Below are 15,416 nucleotides of genomic sequence, written 5' to 3'. Positions count from 1 at the left end.
ATGTTATAATAATAGGCTTTACGCGTTATTTGTTTATTGTTGTCAAGTGATGATTGTCCACAGACATTCCTAAATAATTTTAGCATTAGTCGTATTTGATTCTTGGTGCTCGACGTATGTCTGATAAAAACTTCTCTGTTTGTTTATATTACCCGCAAGACGGGCAAGCATCGTTAAAAATTGCACAATGCATTCAAAAACACACAATAAACAACATGGGATACACATTTTGAAAAGTAAATTAATTCGATTATATTCCGTACGTTATAGCGTAGTTATGGAGACGTTGACTAAATGTATTTGTAGGCGGGGTAGGATTGTGTTGACCGTATCCCAGCTTAACGAAACACTGTTGTGCTTGTTTTAATAAAGTTTTATTGTTTGCCTAAATATTGTACAAAGGCATTAGAATATGTGGGCAAAAGTATGTCATTCAGCGGTCTCTGGATATGGTAGTGTCGCTGGCTCGGCATTCGGCTATGTTTAGAAGGTCTCTGGATGCGGCAGTGTGTTGCTGGTTCGGCGTTCGGCTATGTTCAGAAGGTTTCTGGTTGCGGCAGTGTGTTGCTGGCTCGGCGTTCGGCTATGTTCAGAAGGTCTCTGGTCTGCTGCTGTGTGTCGACTGGTCTGTTGCTGTGTGTCGACGCTTGCTGTTGTGGGTCGACTGGTCTGGTGCTGTGTGTCGACGCTTGTTGCTGTGGGTCGACTGGCGTTGTTTGGGTTGTACCTCCTTTTATAGTGTTTCTGGGTATCACGTGACCCGTGGTGGCTGTTGTTGATGCGTAAGCGAGGAATGTGGTTTTGTCGATGGGGTAGAATTTTCTGGAATGTTTGGCACCGTTCCGCTCGATGTAGTTTAATGGTTGCGGTGTGCTTCGACCGGTTTGGTTCTACTCGACTGGTAGGGGTGTTCCGCTCGATGTTGGTTTAATGGCTGCAGGTGTGCTTCGACCAGTTTTGTTCCACTCGACTTGTAGGGGTAGAACTTACTAGAAGGTTTCGGCACCGTTCCGCTTGAGTTTAGTTTAATGACTGCAGGTGTGCTTCGACCGATTTGTTTCCGCTCGACTGGTAGGGGAGGAGCTTTCTAGAAGGTTTTGGGAATGTATTCTGCATCGTAGTAAATGTCTTGATGGTGACGAGATTCCCACATATTTATTCGTAAGGGCCCTTCTATTATTATTACATTTCTCTGGCTCGAACTGTCACGCAGTTCGATAATTCAATTACGAGAAAATCTTTTCAATACCTCATTAAACCGTAAGATTCACTATTTTAAGTTGAAAATAAAGTATAAAATAATTATAAATCGAGCGAGGACGAACGATCAAAAGTGAGATTGAAGTGAAGAGGTGTTGGCCGTGTGGAGTGGTGCTAGGACTTGGAGTGCGATGGCGACGCGCGTCTGTGTGTGTCTCGCGCGGCAATGAGCGAGTGTGCGGCGCGCGCCCTCGCCGCCCCCGCGACTGCCCCTGCGCCCACGCCCCTCGCCCCCGCGCCCCCCGCGCCCCTGTCACTGCCCCCGCCCGCGGGCCCTTCGTGGGACGGCTCGGAGCCGCCCCCGTTCGCACCCGCGCCCGCACCCCCGCACCCGCCCTCTCTGGATGGCCCGCAGCCTCTGCCGCAGACGCCGGTGGGCGCTCCGCCCCTGCCCGCGGCCGCCTCCACCGCCGCCGCCCCCGACGAGCTCCACCCGGAGCTGGCGGTCCAGGGATGGCGCAAGCTGTGGTCGAAGCGCGAGAACCGCCCCTACTTCTGGAACAAGCTGTCGGGCGAGTCGCTGTGGGAGGTGCCGCTGGTCAAGAGGGACTTCGACCCGCTGACGGATCCGCTCGGCATCCACGCCATCCACTCCATCCACTCGATGCACCCCATGCACCCCATGCATCCGATGCACCCGATGCCCCTAGGCCAAGGAGGCCCGGGAGCGCCCCCCAAGAGGCGAGCCTCGGACGAGGGAGGGCCGGCGGCCAAGCGCGCGCCCCTGGCGGTGCCGCTGGCGCTGTCGGTGTGCGTGGCGGGGCCCTGGGACCTGGAGGTGCCCACCAACTCCGTGGTGCTGGAGCGGACGCCCTGCGCCTGCTGCCCCCCGCACCCCGACGTGGAGGCGTTCCGGTGCGCGCTGGCGGCCAAACTGCGCCAGTGCTACCAGGAGCTGTGCCACTCCAGGCAGGCCATCGACGCGCCCCGACACTCCTTCAACCGCTGGCTGATGGAGCGCAAGGTCAACGACCGGCCCGGCTGCGACCCGCTGCTCCCCACCCACTGCAACCCGGAGATCTCGCGCTCCATGTACGACGAGATCATGAACGACATCCCCATCAAGCTGTCGCAGCCCAAGTTCACGGTGGACGCCCGCAAGCAGCTGTCCAGGTACGCCGAGGCCGCCAAGAAGATGATGGAGTCGCGAAACGCGTCCCCCGAGAGCCGGAAGATCGTCAAGTGGAACGCCGAGGACACGTTTCAATGGTTGAGAAAAACCGTCGGTGCCACCTACGACGACTTTCAAGATAGACTAGCTCACTTGAAGGTATGCTCGCCTCGATAGTTGGATTCGAAAATATTGGAATTTTTCATGTACGCTTAAATATATTGTGCAATTTTTGTATACATGTGAAATTGGAAAATTATATATGCATCATCATCTGTCACGTCTAAACACTTAAATGAAAATATGTTTAAAAATTTTGAGTTCAAAATTGTCTAAAGACTCGTCAAAGAAATTCTTCACTTGCAGTGAAAATTTTATCATATATATATTAAAAATTGACAAACTATTTTTAATATTTGCGTATAGACATACGTATTTTTTGCCTCGAGACATTGCCTTATATGTAGTACAAATTGAATATAATAATAAAAAAAAAAAAAAAACTAAATGCAGAGTATTGTCGAGTATTAAATGGAGTTGAATTTTCCTATATAGCAGATGAATAAAAACATGCGTTGGTTTTGTTGCAGCGTCAGTGCCAACCACATTTAACCGAGACTGTAAAAAAATCCGTAGAGGGAATCTGCCTCAAAATATATCATTTATCTGTAGAGTATTCGAAAAAAATCAAAGACCGACAGAGCGTTCTGTTGAAAGAGCAAGGCATCAACGAAGTCCACATACCGTTGCAGCAGACGTTGTTCAGGAAAGTGTGGTGCTATCCGGTTCAGTTTGCGATACCTTCGCCCCGTCCGCCCCTCATAGATCATTACATCGATCGAGACCAGGCGATGTTGCGTTACCAAAACGACTCGTTGGTTATCAACACTCTATATCTACAAAAATTAGTGAGTGTGTCGATGTGTGTCTATATTCTTTATTGTTTGTATGCATGTATTTAAATGTTTGACTGTTGTGATTTCAGGAGCATCTATATCGACACAGTTGCTTCGACGATAAAAAGTTTGAATTATTCCTATCGCGTGTGTGGTGCATGATCAAACGGTACACCGCCTTCGTCGGAGCGACTTCTCCGGGATGCGACAGTCACGTGACACAGTCGTCGTTGCCCGTCACAGTGTTCGAGTGTTTGAATAAGATGTTTGGTGTCACTTTTGAATGCTTCGGAGGACCTTTAAATTGTTATTTTCGACAGTACTGTTCGGCTTTCGCCGATACCGATTCATATTTCGGTTCAAGAGGGTAGGTATTATTTTATGGGAAAAGTTTAAAGTTTAAAAAGCAATTTAAAAAAATTTTTGTGCATTTCTGACGGATACAAATTGCATTAGAAACTTTGCTGTGATCATTGAAAAAAATATTTGCTACTTAAAATGCGGATGGCAAATGAACTGTATCGGCAACGTCGCGGATACCAAAATACGAACCGATAACGATCAATGCTTCTCTACTGGATTCCTTCTTTTTTTCTCTCCGGCTTGAGACCTTCGACACCTACGACCTTGACTTTGACTCTACGACCTGACATATCCATTCATATTCATATGTAAACACTTGACAGTTTTCAATAGCGGAAGACTGCAACGTTGCCACTTTTTGTTGTATCTATTCTAATGCTAAAATCTATTGTATCGATGATCGTTTCATATTTTTTAATGGTTACTTTGTAATGCCAAAATATTTTATTCGATGCACGATACGCGATTATTTAATGCACAAACATTTTTTTAAGATAAAAAAGTATTTTTCTCAATGTACGGTTAAATCGCACCCTTATTTTATATTCTTTTATTAAATTAAACTTTTATCAATTGAATTGTCACTATATATAAATTCGTTTTGTTTTACAGGCCATTTTTGGAATTCAAACCAGTATCCGGTTCGTTTGAAGTTAATCCCCCATATTGTGAGGAACTTCTCGAGGCGACGGTTAGACACATCGAACGACTATTGGCAGATTCTGCTGAACCTCTTAGTTTTATTATATTTCTTCCGGAATGGAAGGAACAACCTCCGAAAGCGTTGTTGAAACTTGAAGGATCTCATTTTAAAAGAAAACAAGTGGTTGTGCCAGCATTAGAACATGAGTATCGTCATGGTTATCAACATATCATGACAAAGTATATAACTGGAATATTTATTAAATTCAATATATATTAAATTAATATGGAATTGAATCTATAATTTTGTTTATTTTTATTTCAGATCTGACGTGCATTTTAGATCTTCGCATGGAACTTTAGTCGTTTGGTTGCAAAACGCTTCCGGTTATAGTAGATGGGGCCCTACGGACGATAGAGTAGAAGCTCTTTTAGAGGCGTGGAGGCCGGGAAAAGAGCGGGAACGAGATAGGAGGGAATTGCTCAGTCCACCTCCGGCTCCAGCTCCGTTAACTATTCACAATCCTCACACGCCTCATTCATCGGCGCCTCCGTCTGCTATTACGTGATCTCCGTTGATTTGTGATGAAACTCATTTGTAATACATACATTTTGCCATAATGTGTACAAGTGTGTGGTGTTAACTGACCGTAATTTTCGCAATTATAAAAAAAAATACTCAGCTGTAACATATTGAAATGAATGCTATTATGAATGTAGTGTAAAAATTGTCGCTTTGATGAATTTTTAGATTCCATAGTGTAAAATATATCTCAAATGTGACACTGTTCGATGGGTGTATGATTGGATTCGTAAATGTTATCGTATATAAGTTGCAACTATCGTGCGATGTCGATTGACATAAATACATATATCTTCTTGAATAATTGGATTTAATAATATTCATAATCTTGTGTGAATTATTTTGGAAAACTAGAACTTTGTAAATATTGATGTCTGATCCAATCATCAGAGGAGGCTGTGTTAGGTGCGGTCAGTTGGCACGTCCATTCCGGCTGAACAGGCATTCGTAACGAGCTATTTGAAGCATCCTCTGAAACTAGTCTTACAGTTAACTGCTATAGATTTTTATTAAAAGTTCATTTATTCATCTTAAGATTTTCCGAGTTTGAGCAAACTTCACTAACATGGTTGAAAATATTGCTAGCCATCTCTCATTTAATGTGTAATTAGCAAAAAAAAAAAAAAAGAATTTATGTTGTAAATAGAGATTTAATTCTATTCTATCCAGATGAGTTTTATTTAATAAATATAATGATTATTCACATAAAAAATTTCTATCTGTATATAATTCTAAAAAAAAGTGTATATATGATTGTCTCTATGTGAAAAAAAACTTATAAACATTTTTTGAAAATGATTTATCTTCATATTACGACCCATACACTCCTTATCTTTAGTTGAACAACAAAGTTGAAGTAAATCTGGTATATAATTAAGACAATTTTACGCAATGAACGTAAATAATAAAAAACACCTTCAATGATCAACTTTGTTGATCTTTTTTGTGCAATATACAAACTCAAAATTGTTGAAATATTACTCATTGTACAAGTTTACTTTTTATTTTGTATGCAAACAATTAACTGCCTGAATGTAAAATAATTACTGGTGATGGGGGTTAACTTCATCATGCAAAATTGAAGCCAACTATTGTAAAAAATTGTTAATTTGAAGGTTTTTATTAGCAATGAGGTCTGAAAGACTACTAAAGAAGAATGCAAATGAAACACCATTGTTATTCAATAATTATAATCTATTTAAGTACACCATTTATACAGTTAATATTATTGTTATTCTTAAAAATACACAACAAATATTAATGAATAAATTTAAAAACCAACTTTTGTTTTCGTTCAGCTCTAAAAAAGCAGAAAAAGTGAAAATTTTACTAATCGATTACATTCATATATGCTTTTCTTCCGCAACACGAAATGATTCCACGAGACGGGCCGAAAAAATTCACTCGCCACTTGTGCTTTCTTTTTCACTACTTTTTAAAAGCTACAACAAAAATACAGCTTTAGAATCGACCGTGGTAAACTAAGACATCAGGTACTTAATAAATTCACTAAAAATTGAACTTAGACGTATGATGTGCAAATTCATGTTATTCTTAATAAATAACGCCAACGATTTCAATACACGGCGTAAACTTTAGATCTTCACGACGTCAGAGACCAGTCTTTACATTCTACGATATTTTTGCAAAGTTCCCGAGTAATCATTGTACACTATATACGATTCACTTTTCAGCTCCCGAAACTCCAGGGAGCGTGAGATCAGAATCGTCGGTCGCGTGGATACGACTCATTCCTCGGTGGAAAACACAGTCAGCGCTTACGATCTACTGTTAATTTATAAACTAACATTTAAATGTTGAAAAAAGCAATGGTGCAATATAAAGTTGATTCTTTAGTAAAGTAGTTGCATGTGTTGAGAAACATAGACGTATAAATGTTTATATTTTCTTATTCTGTGAAATTTAATTACAACGGACAGATTTTACATGTACACCGAATACAATATTACTTACTATCTAGTGAGAAAAACATTTCATGTATTACTTTCATCAAATATTCATTCTATCATTCGCTACACATGTTGATAAAACCAAAACCATTCGACTTTTTTTTTATTACATTACATACAACGCTCAATTCGGAGATATTTTACAACATTGTGAATAAATGTATTATAAGTTATTAAACAAAGTTGATTATATAAATGAATAAGTTGTATGTATCCGGTAAGTGACTACGTCCACGGTAGAATAACACTGGCCGATGAGAGTACCGTGATACTGTTCGCTCGTATTCATACTTAAAAACAACTGAGATTCTACAATATAATATAATAATCATATATATCCATAATCTTGTGAGGAAATCATTCTTATTGTCTTATAATAAATATTTTTATTTAAAATTTTAACACAATCATAGTGATGTAATTTAATTACTATACATGTATTCTAGGCTAATTTCAAACTCAATTTCTCGAATTGCTAAATTAAAAAACACAAAAAAAAAAACTAAATATATATCTATACGAAAAAAAAATACAATATGCATGTGTGTGTAGTTTATAAACCACATTCTTTAAAGCATAAATTCACTAACTGCATTTGTAAGTATGTAAGAGCAAAAAAAAAAAAAAAACGAGTAATTGACACGTTCCATGCAAATATTTGTTAATTTTAAATTGTTCGCAGAGAGATCATAACGATTTTCACTTAAATAATCACTTAAATTTCATTCGATCATAACAGCGTACAATCAGCAACGTTTACATACTATTTGCTGATTATTTATCCAATGACTATGTGCCGCAAAAGATAAATACACATTAGTAAATAAACATATTCTCAGTTCAAAAGAATATTGATATGTGAAACATACCACAAATTTATCCAGTATTTCCGTATTGATATATGCAGAAATACTATAAAACTAAATACATAACAATATTACATACATAGTTACTTAAAATAAAAATAAAATTTCTTTCCATTTGCCACTACATTCTACTTCCTATGTATATATTTTTTTAATATAATATCAAAATTCATATAATGCAATACGTAATTCAACTTATGACGCATACGAGCCGACATACAAAACGGAGACACAATTCAATTCAATCATTTTAAAGCAACCTGACAAACACAGATCATCATTCATATAATAATCGAATTGATATTAACATCTAATTTCCACAAATAATAAAACGACCAGTAAAAATCTTATATTCACTAGCGATGTCGTCCAAAGATGCATCGCAATGTAATCCAAATCGCAAACAATCAGCTTAGTAGATGTCTTCGTCTTCGTCCATTGCAAAGTCTACACCTGAATCGGCGGCATATATCGGGCTAAAACAGACAAAATTTACCGTCACACATCACAATAACGAGACGTACATATATATACCATATGATGTATACAACGACGTTTACTTAATCGCTCTGCAAGTGAAGAAAACGATCCTTTTGAGTTTTCTGTTGTACAGAAAATAGTTGAAAGACCACAGACATCCCGGCTCGCCGAAGGGATCGGACGCCAAGTCCGGATTGTAACTATATATATCACAATCGGCCATGCCTATCTCGTCGTCGATGGCGGCCCAAACCGGACCTCTTAGGCTTCTGTACTGATCTCCGGCGACTGCGCTGAGATTAGCGTCCACTTGCTGCATCACCCATTGCAGTGACGGCTCCTTGCTGAATTCGTGACTCTGTTCAACGGAAACACGAGCATATTGAAGATGGATAATAAATTTGACACGATATATGATTTGAAACTAACGTGATTTACCTTTGCGTTCGAAAAATCATAATCATGAAATGCTGAATTCAATGTCGCCTTCAGATAAAACAACGTCTTTCTTGAAATTGTATCACATAACATACCTTCTTCATCGCCAGACAAGCTCCGACTGAAACAAATAATTGCACAATGAATGAATTCTATCCATAAAAATGAGCAATATGGCAAAGTATGGAAACGATTGGATAAGAGGCAAACTTTTTCCTGAATTGTAATCGTAAGTGAAACGTAAAGGAGGTATGTAAAAAAAGGGTAAACTTTCCCATTGTCCAGAGGTAATTCTTTTAAACATAATATTGTAACGTGGGAACATGCGAGAGAGTATCCACTGTCTAAGTGCATTAGTGGGTGAACAATAGAAACTCCGGATTAAACTAACGGGACTCAGTAAGTGCCCGAACAAAGGATACGCTGGGGTTCTCACAAAATGGGGCGAGTATGGGTAGACCCCATTGATGTATAATACACTAGATCCGCCTTCACGTCTTATACTGGTCTCCCTTTTGGCGCATGCAAAATACATGGCGCATGCACAGTTTCTCTTAGTAGGTAGGTAGGTACCGCTGCGTCGTAGGGAAAAAAACCATTTTTTTCCCAACTTCCCCGCACCCCTCAGTTAGTGAAGACAAGATCTCCGACCAAAATCACACGTCAGGGCCATCTATGTGTATTGTACATCAATGGTAGACCCACATGCCTACATAATAGATACGCCAACGGATCGGCGCATCTATGCTATGCTGGGCAACTTGTCCTTTATGAGGGGGTACACACGGTAGATCAAGTATTCTGGAGTGAGTGGTGGTTACGTGTGGACCTCCTTAATCGTTGAATAAATGCTGGAAGCGACTTTGGCCTTTCTAGAACCTGAACCCACCCCTACGCAACAATATATATTTTTTATTGAAAACAAAACCCAACCTGTTGTTTCAATAATCAAATAAACTTATGTGAGTAATTTTAAATTAAATTATAATGCAGATTACACAGGTCAAAAATTTCTGTTTGTATCGAAAAGTGACTCAAATACATTGCCGTTTCTGACTAGCTGTTTCAGTGATGATGGATTGTTCCTCGGTGTCGTATATTACACCACCGTATTTAGTTTTTTTCAATTCTTTAACTTTAATCAGCCACTTCAACCAATAGCATTCGTGAATCTCCAGACGCAGCTCTCCAAAAATCACTGTTGAAGAAGTGCTCTTTTGATAATTGATCTTTTGCCTCCTATATTCTGTTTGGATGTTTGTTAAGATCCTCAGCGCATATTTCAATCATGTAGTTGTTCCAGTCAACGGTTGTGCCAAATTCCTCCTTGTACAATTTGATCAACCTTAATTATCTGGCCCAACAATATAAGAAACGAACGGCCATCACAAATGGTGGACGAATGTTGCCAAATCAATTTCCATATTGCATGTTGCCTTTCTTTCGACAAGACAATCAGAGCTACATTTCATGTTTTCTTGCACACAGCATTTTGGCTGCTAAGAGTCTTCTCTTTTGTAAGAATGTCACGCCATCTTCTTCAGTTGAGGGAAGAACGTACGAGTTCTATTTACATATATATATTTTTTTCAAAAAATGCCTCCAGATAATGGAAAAGTACCAAAAAAAAAACAATATCAACAAAATGGTAAACAATATTTAGAAGACTGAGCATCGGTGCTACATATATTGATGGACAATCTTCGACAAAAAGTGACTTTGTGGCTCAATTCTATACTATATAGTTTAGTTGTATTTACATGGTAAATATTTAACCGTCAATTAGTGTCGATTTTATAAATACTAATACTAATTGCTTCCGTCCCATTCTGTATGTGATTTCAAGTTGACTAACAAAACAGTGACTAATTGATTGGAAAGCAGGTTGAGCTTTAATTTATGATCATTTTCATTCTAATTTGTATTTTATTCTGATTACAATTTTTCCATAGTGACGTAGCTCATGGGAATTATAGCCCAATGTTGCCAGTAGATAGGCACTAGGATAGCTACCGTAAATTATCTGCACTCTTTCGACTCTCAAGCAATGGACTCTATCACTAAGGCTCCATATTTTTTTATTTAATAGTTTTGGACCATTGTGGCATTACAGGAAGAACCTAATGCGCCACAATGGCCTACATTTGAAAAATATATAAAAACAAGTAAACTGTAAATAAAGGAAAAAAGCAAAAGCAGAAAGCATGGTAAAATAAAATAATAAAAAAAGTAACAAAAGGAAAATAATACATCATTCAGAGAGAAAAAAAAATAACAAAAGTGTAAAAATTAAAAATAAAATCCATAAATCCCATTCTTTGTTTACATTGAACAAAATTAAAATAGTATATAAAAATGTACAAAGGAGAAAGAAAAAGTAAAATAAAATAAAACAAAATATGAATAAAAAATAAAATCACAGCGAGGCCCAAATGGAAGAGAGTAGATTAAGATTCCACTCATTCATCACATTCAAATTAAGAAAGTAATGATGAGCGCAGGTTACCAGATAAATATTTTAGAAGAATATTCAAGAATGCTTCGTATTAGCGAATCATATAGGATTCGAAGCATTGAAGCACTCTGGAAACGTTATCTAGCACACAGTATTAAAGCCAACATTTCAGTAGCTCTTAATCAAATAAAAGTTGCGCAAAATAAGATTTCCAAATCATTGAAACTCTCAAACGAATTCAGTTGAATGGTTAACCTTTTGAATCAAACAACGTCGATTGGCGTTTTGCCGATAGGCGTTGTGTTTTGAGCATCTACAAAGTAAACAAGAATACTAGCCAAAAGGCCTTTCCAGGTAGCATTGAACATGGGTCGTGTAATCCGTGCCAATGTTTATAAAGACTGGTTTACACCGGAATTTCCGAATTTATAACCATAGCATAATTTCCCGATGGAAATCTCTAACTGCCGAGTATTTTAGATTGCAGCTTGGCATTTAGATTGTGAGCATTACATTTTAACAACAATGAAGAAGATGGAACTAGTTTTGGAAAAATACATTCATTAATAGACTTCTTCTGTTTATTTTATATTGTTGCAAGATATATTAGAGAGTCTAAACCAGAGAGATGTAATAAGAAAAGAATTACGCGGTACGTCTCTTTAAATATGCTACATTGCACGGAATACAATCGGATCAATTTACTTATAAAAATGTATCCCATGTTGTTTATTGTGTTTTTTTAATGTATTGTGCAATTTTTACCAATGCTTGCCCATCTTGCAAGTAATATAAACACAAACAGAGAAGTTTTTATCGGACATACGTCGAGCACCAAGCGTCAAATACGACTGATGCTAAAAATATTTAGATCTGTCCGTGGACAGAATGTCACTTGACAACAAAAGAACACCTAAAGCCACTTATATTAATATTACATTTCTCTGGTCTAAACACACCTTTACAAAGCTCGAAATCCTCGGCGGTAGTTATCTAGGTTTTGTTTGATTTAGCTACAATTTTATACCTGCTTTCTATTGGATTTCTAAATAATTGTAGTTGGAAATGTGGCGAAATTTACAGCGTGGTGGGCTTTCAACAGAAAGGACGTCAGCACTGAAAGGGTTAGTTGTTGGAGAGTAGTGTGAAGTAAATGTAGACCTGTATAGGGAGGCATGAGCAGCGGAGTAAGTGTAGGTGGGCGCCGAGGAGGAGGTGGCAGTGGCGGGCGAGGGCGAGAGGGCCTGCAGGTCGTGAGGACTTCCGCGAGTGGCCAGACGTTTGTACTGCGCCTTGTCGGCTCCGGCCAGCTTGCAACTGTAGCTCTCGATGCGACCCGAGATGGCGCAGTCGCCCGTGCCGGCGCTCAGCGCACTGCTCAGCGCTTCGAACCTGGAACTTTCCAGCAGCTTCATATCGTGTGTTCGGCGGGTCCGGGCAGCCGCCCTTCTTCACTGTCACTATTACTGCTAACTATCACTAGTCTCTGGTAGGGGTGCGGGAATCTCGGGGGTTGCCTCGGAGGCAGACAGTTCCTGAAGACGGCGCACCGGTGCAGTAGCACCGCTCCACACGCGCGCCGCATCACCCTTCACCTGAACCCTTCGACACCTGACACTCGAAACTCGACACTCGACACTCGACACTCGACACTCGACACACCGAACTCCGACACAACTCCTAGCAACTGTCACTCGGGACTCGGCTGGCGGCTGACTTTCGATCCTCCGGGCGAGGGAAGGCGGCCGACAGACGCGGCTGGGAAGAGCTGGTCAGCTCCAGGGCGCTTCCCGATCGAACGCCAGAACGATGGCCGCGTTAAATGTCAACACACAAGATCGCTTTGTTTTATGTAAAACACATATACACATACGCACACACACGCAAGCTCCCACACACTTATGGCGACATTGAGACTGACTACGTACGACACTGCTACCAATCGTCGCCACGACCATAACTATGTATTGCGCAAATGCGATGACACTTTGCTCCACGACTGTCAATTTATTTCGGCTTGTAACGCGACGTTCTCCCCATCGTCCCATAGGGCAGCACTCGCCCTTTATTTCGAGTGGCCACACAGAAAACCGCGCGATCTAGGCGCGCGCGCATCGAGAGCGAATCTCTCTACCGCCATCCCCCGCCGAAGAAGGACCTCTCCTGTGCACGTCTCCACGGGGAGACGGGGCTCAGAGATCCGCCATCTTGCTGAAGAACCGCTGTGAGGTCGAGTGCAGCATCACTCCCTCCCAAGAGTTCCAGCCAACGTAAGATGCGAGTGGACCGGTTCGAAGCGCAGAGCCAGCTCCCGACCACAAAGAAGCTGTTATCAACGAGACGATTTGCAGTCAGGAACCTCCCCGACTATATATAAACTGTATCCTGTGGCGGCTCGCTTATACGACATGGTCGAGTTTGGTTGCCTTCCTGCGAGTGGGGACCAACCCGGCTGGGTTCGGAGAGCCACTACTCACTCTGTCTTCAGCTGTCATATAATAAACACGTGCATTAACATGCCAGTCGTCTCATTCGTTCATCCCCCATAATCCCAAGGTTAGTTCACGTTTCCCTATAACCCGACCCTAGGAAGAAGAACGACGTATCCGCCCTCTGCATCTCCCACCGCGAGATCAGATAACGCGCGTAAAACCGTTCGTTACAGGCTTGTATTTTACTGGAAGTGTTTTGATAAACGGATTTGTAGGGATATAGCACGACTTGTACCATACGAAACTAGGTCGATGATATCACCTATTTCCCTCATCGAACTTAATGGCTACGTCCACACTATTCTCGATATCTACCCCCGATATTCTCGAATTTTCCATATCCAGTTCCCATATTGCAAACTGTGGTTGCTATTTAGGAACTGGTTATGGAAAAATTCGTAAATGTCGGTAGTGTGGACGTAACCAATAAGCAGCTATCGAAAACTGAGACATTTGGCTGTCCTGAAAGTTCCCTTCGGGACGTCGGGTCGAGAGGCTTGAAACCGGGACAAACCCGGATACCAGAACACCTGGTAGCTCTATCTTTATCTCAAATTATTAATAATAAAAATTTTAAGCGCATAAATTGTTAGAACCTTGAAAATAACTTAGTGTCATTTGTGCCCTCGGTGATAATTATATTTACTGTTTATAGGTTCACAAATATCGGGTGCAGATATCGGTAGTGTGGACGTAGCCAATATGTACAAATGACATCATCGCGTCCTGTTCTCGTACACTAAAGTCAGCCGTGGCCGAAATACTTCGTCCAGCTTACCCATAAAGGCGATTCGACTCGCTATAGATACGCAATCATGAGTACACGAGAAATCCCAAGTAGCTACGTAACTACGCATCAAACATAGAACACAAAGAAAACCTCGACCCCATTGGAATCTTCCAGAACGTTATCTCACCAGCCCAGCTACACATTGCTCAAGCAACACCTTTATAAACCAGCGCATCGTCCCCAGATGCCAGTGAGCTTCAGGAACTCGACCTGGCTAGTTCCAGCGAATCCCCTACCTACTTGGCTGTACATATAAATACACCTGTATTAATCGAGTAATAAAGATCCTCTTCAAAATACAACTGAATTTCCATAGGCCGGGAAACGGTCCAAACCTTTAAACCGCCCTATAGATTATTCCGCAAATTGCCATCGTGCGCACGACAATCGTTGCCAAAAAATTGCGAATGCAGAATATTCAGAATATTTATGCAAAAATGCCACTCTGCCTGAAGAAAAAGATCTTTGATCAATGCGTTTTGCCAGTGATGACGTATGGATGTGAAACTTGGACACTGAAAGCCAAGATGCTAAATAAAATCCAATGCACTCAAAGAAGTATGGAACGCTGTATGCTTGGCATAACGAGGAAAGACAGAAAGCGTAACACGTGGGTGAGAAGTATGACAAGGGTAGTGGACATAGTGGATAGAGTGAAGAGATTAAAATGGCAATGGGCGGGTCACGTAGCTAGGAGGATGGACGAAAGGTGGACAAAAGAAGTGCTTGAATGGTACCCGAGAGAAGGCAAAAGAGTAAAAGGAAGACCGCAAGGAAGATGGGTGAACGAAATTAGGAAAATGTGTGGAATGAGATGGATGAGTGTTGCGCAAAAAAGAGACGAGTGGAAGCGTGTTGGAGAGGCCTTCATCCAGCAGTGGATGGCGAATGGCTGTAAATGATGATGATGATATATATTGAGTGAATGCGACAGTTGCGCCTCGAAAAGATAATACCTATTTTAAATCGACAAAATCGAGGTTTCGTATTCTCCAGTTTTCTCCTCCGAAACTGGACCAATTTTAAAAAAAATTTCATCATCGGTATGAGAAAGATATTTTCTATGTTTT

General features: G+C 40.7%; 2 protein-coding genes across 4 annotated transcripts; one reads left to right on the top strand and one right to left on the bottom strand.

Annotated features, from left to right (window-relative positions):
* The first annotated feature begins 1,365 nt into the window (after positions 1-1,365).
* Positions 1,366-8,094, top strand: Pcif1 (Phosphorylated CTD-interacting factor 1). Its single transcript, XM_077440346.1, has 5 exons — positions 1,366-2,530; positions 2,962-3,279; positions 3,357-3,634; positions 4,243-4,512; positions 4,598-8,094. The coding sequence occupies exons 1-5, from the start codon at positions 1,427-1,429 to the stop codon at positions 4,839-4,841; spliced, it is 2,214 nt and encodes a 737-aa protein (XP_077296472.1). The 5' UTR covers positions 1,366-1,426; the 3' UTR covers positions 4,842-8,094.
* Positions 6,037-12,992, bottom strand: Maf1 (repressor of RNA polymerase III transcription Maf1). 3 transcript variants are annotated; one of them, XM_077440347.1, is made up of 4 exons: positions 12,226-12,992; positions 8,610-8,730; positions 8,252-8,529; positions 6,037-8,167 (listed from the first exon to the last, which is right to left on the bottom strand). In XM_077440347.1, the coding sequence occupies exons 1-4, from the start codon at positions 12,477-12,479 to the stop codon at positions 8,104-8,106; spliced, it is 717 nt and encodes a 238-aa protein (XP_077296473.1). In that variant the 5' UTR covers positions 12,480-12,992; the 3' UTR covers positions 6,037-8,103. The 3 variants fall into 3 exon arrangements, with proteins under 3 accessions (XP_077296473.1, XP_077296474.1, XP_077296475.1); XM_077440348.1 differs by having other exon boundaries at positions 8,610-8,736; positions 12,280-12,544; XM_077440349.1 differs by having other exon boundaries at positions 8,610-8,742; positions 12,289-12,544.
* Positions 12,993-15,416: the final 2,424 nt, after the last annotated feature.

This window comes from Arctopsyche grandis, chromosome 10, assembly GCF_051622035.1.
Source record: "Arctopsyche grandis isolate Sample6627 chromosome 10, ASM5162203v2, whole genome shotgun sequence".
Classification (NCBI taxonomy): Eukaryota; Metazoa; Arthropoda; class Insecta; order Trichoptera; family Hydropsychidae; genus Arctopsyche; species Arctopsyche grandis.
The sequence above is the reverse complement of the archived record's forward strand: the minus strand, read 5'-3'. Positions and strand labels throughout refer to the sequence as shown.

What these genes read in the sequence shown, in the direction of transcription:
- Maf1 (XM_077440347.1), bottom strand. Translation starts at nt 12,479, where the DNA reads ATGAAGCTGCTGGAAAGTTCCAGGTTCGAAGCGCTGAGCAGTGCGCTG. An exon ending in GCTCATGCCTCCCTATACAG is followed by an intron (nt 8,731 to 12,225) that starts GTCTACATTTAC and finishes TATTTGTTTCAG; the next exon opens with TCGGAGCTTGTCTGGCGATG. An exon ending in ATGATTTTTCGAACGCAAAG is followed by an intron (nt 8,530 to 8,609) that starts GTAAATCACGTT and finishes TCCGTTGAACAG; the next exon opens with AGTCACGAATTCAGCAAGGA.
- Pcif1 (XM_077440346.1), top strand. Translation starts at nt 1,427, where the DNA reads ATGAGCGAGTGTGCGGCGCGCGCCCTCGCCGCCCCCGCGACTGCCCCT. An exon ending in ATAGACTAGCTCACTTGAAG is followed by an intron (nt 2,531 to 2,961) that starts GTATGCTCGCCT and finishes GTTTTGTTGCAG; the next exon opens with CGTCAGTGCCAACCACATTT. An exon ending in CTCTATATCTACAAAAATTA is followed by an intron (nt 3,280 to 3,356) that starts GTGAGTGTGTCG and finishes TTGTGATTTCAG; the next exon opens with GAGCATCTATATCGACACAG.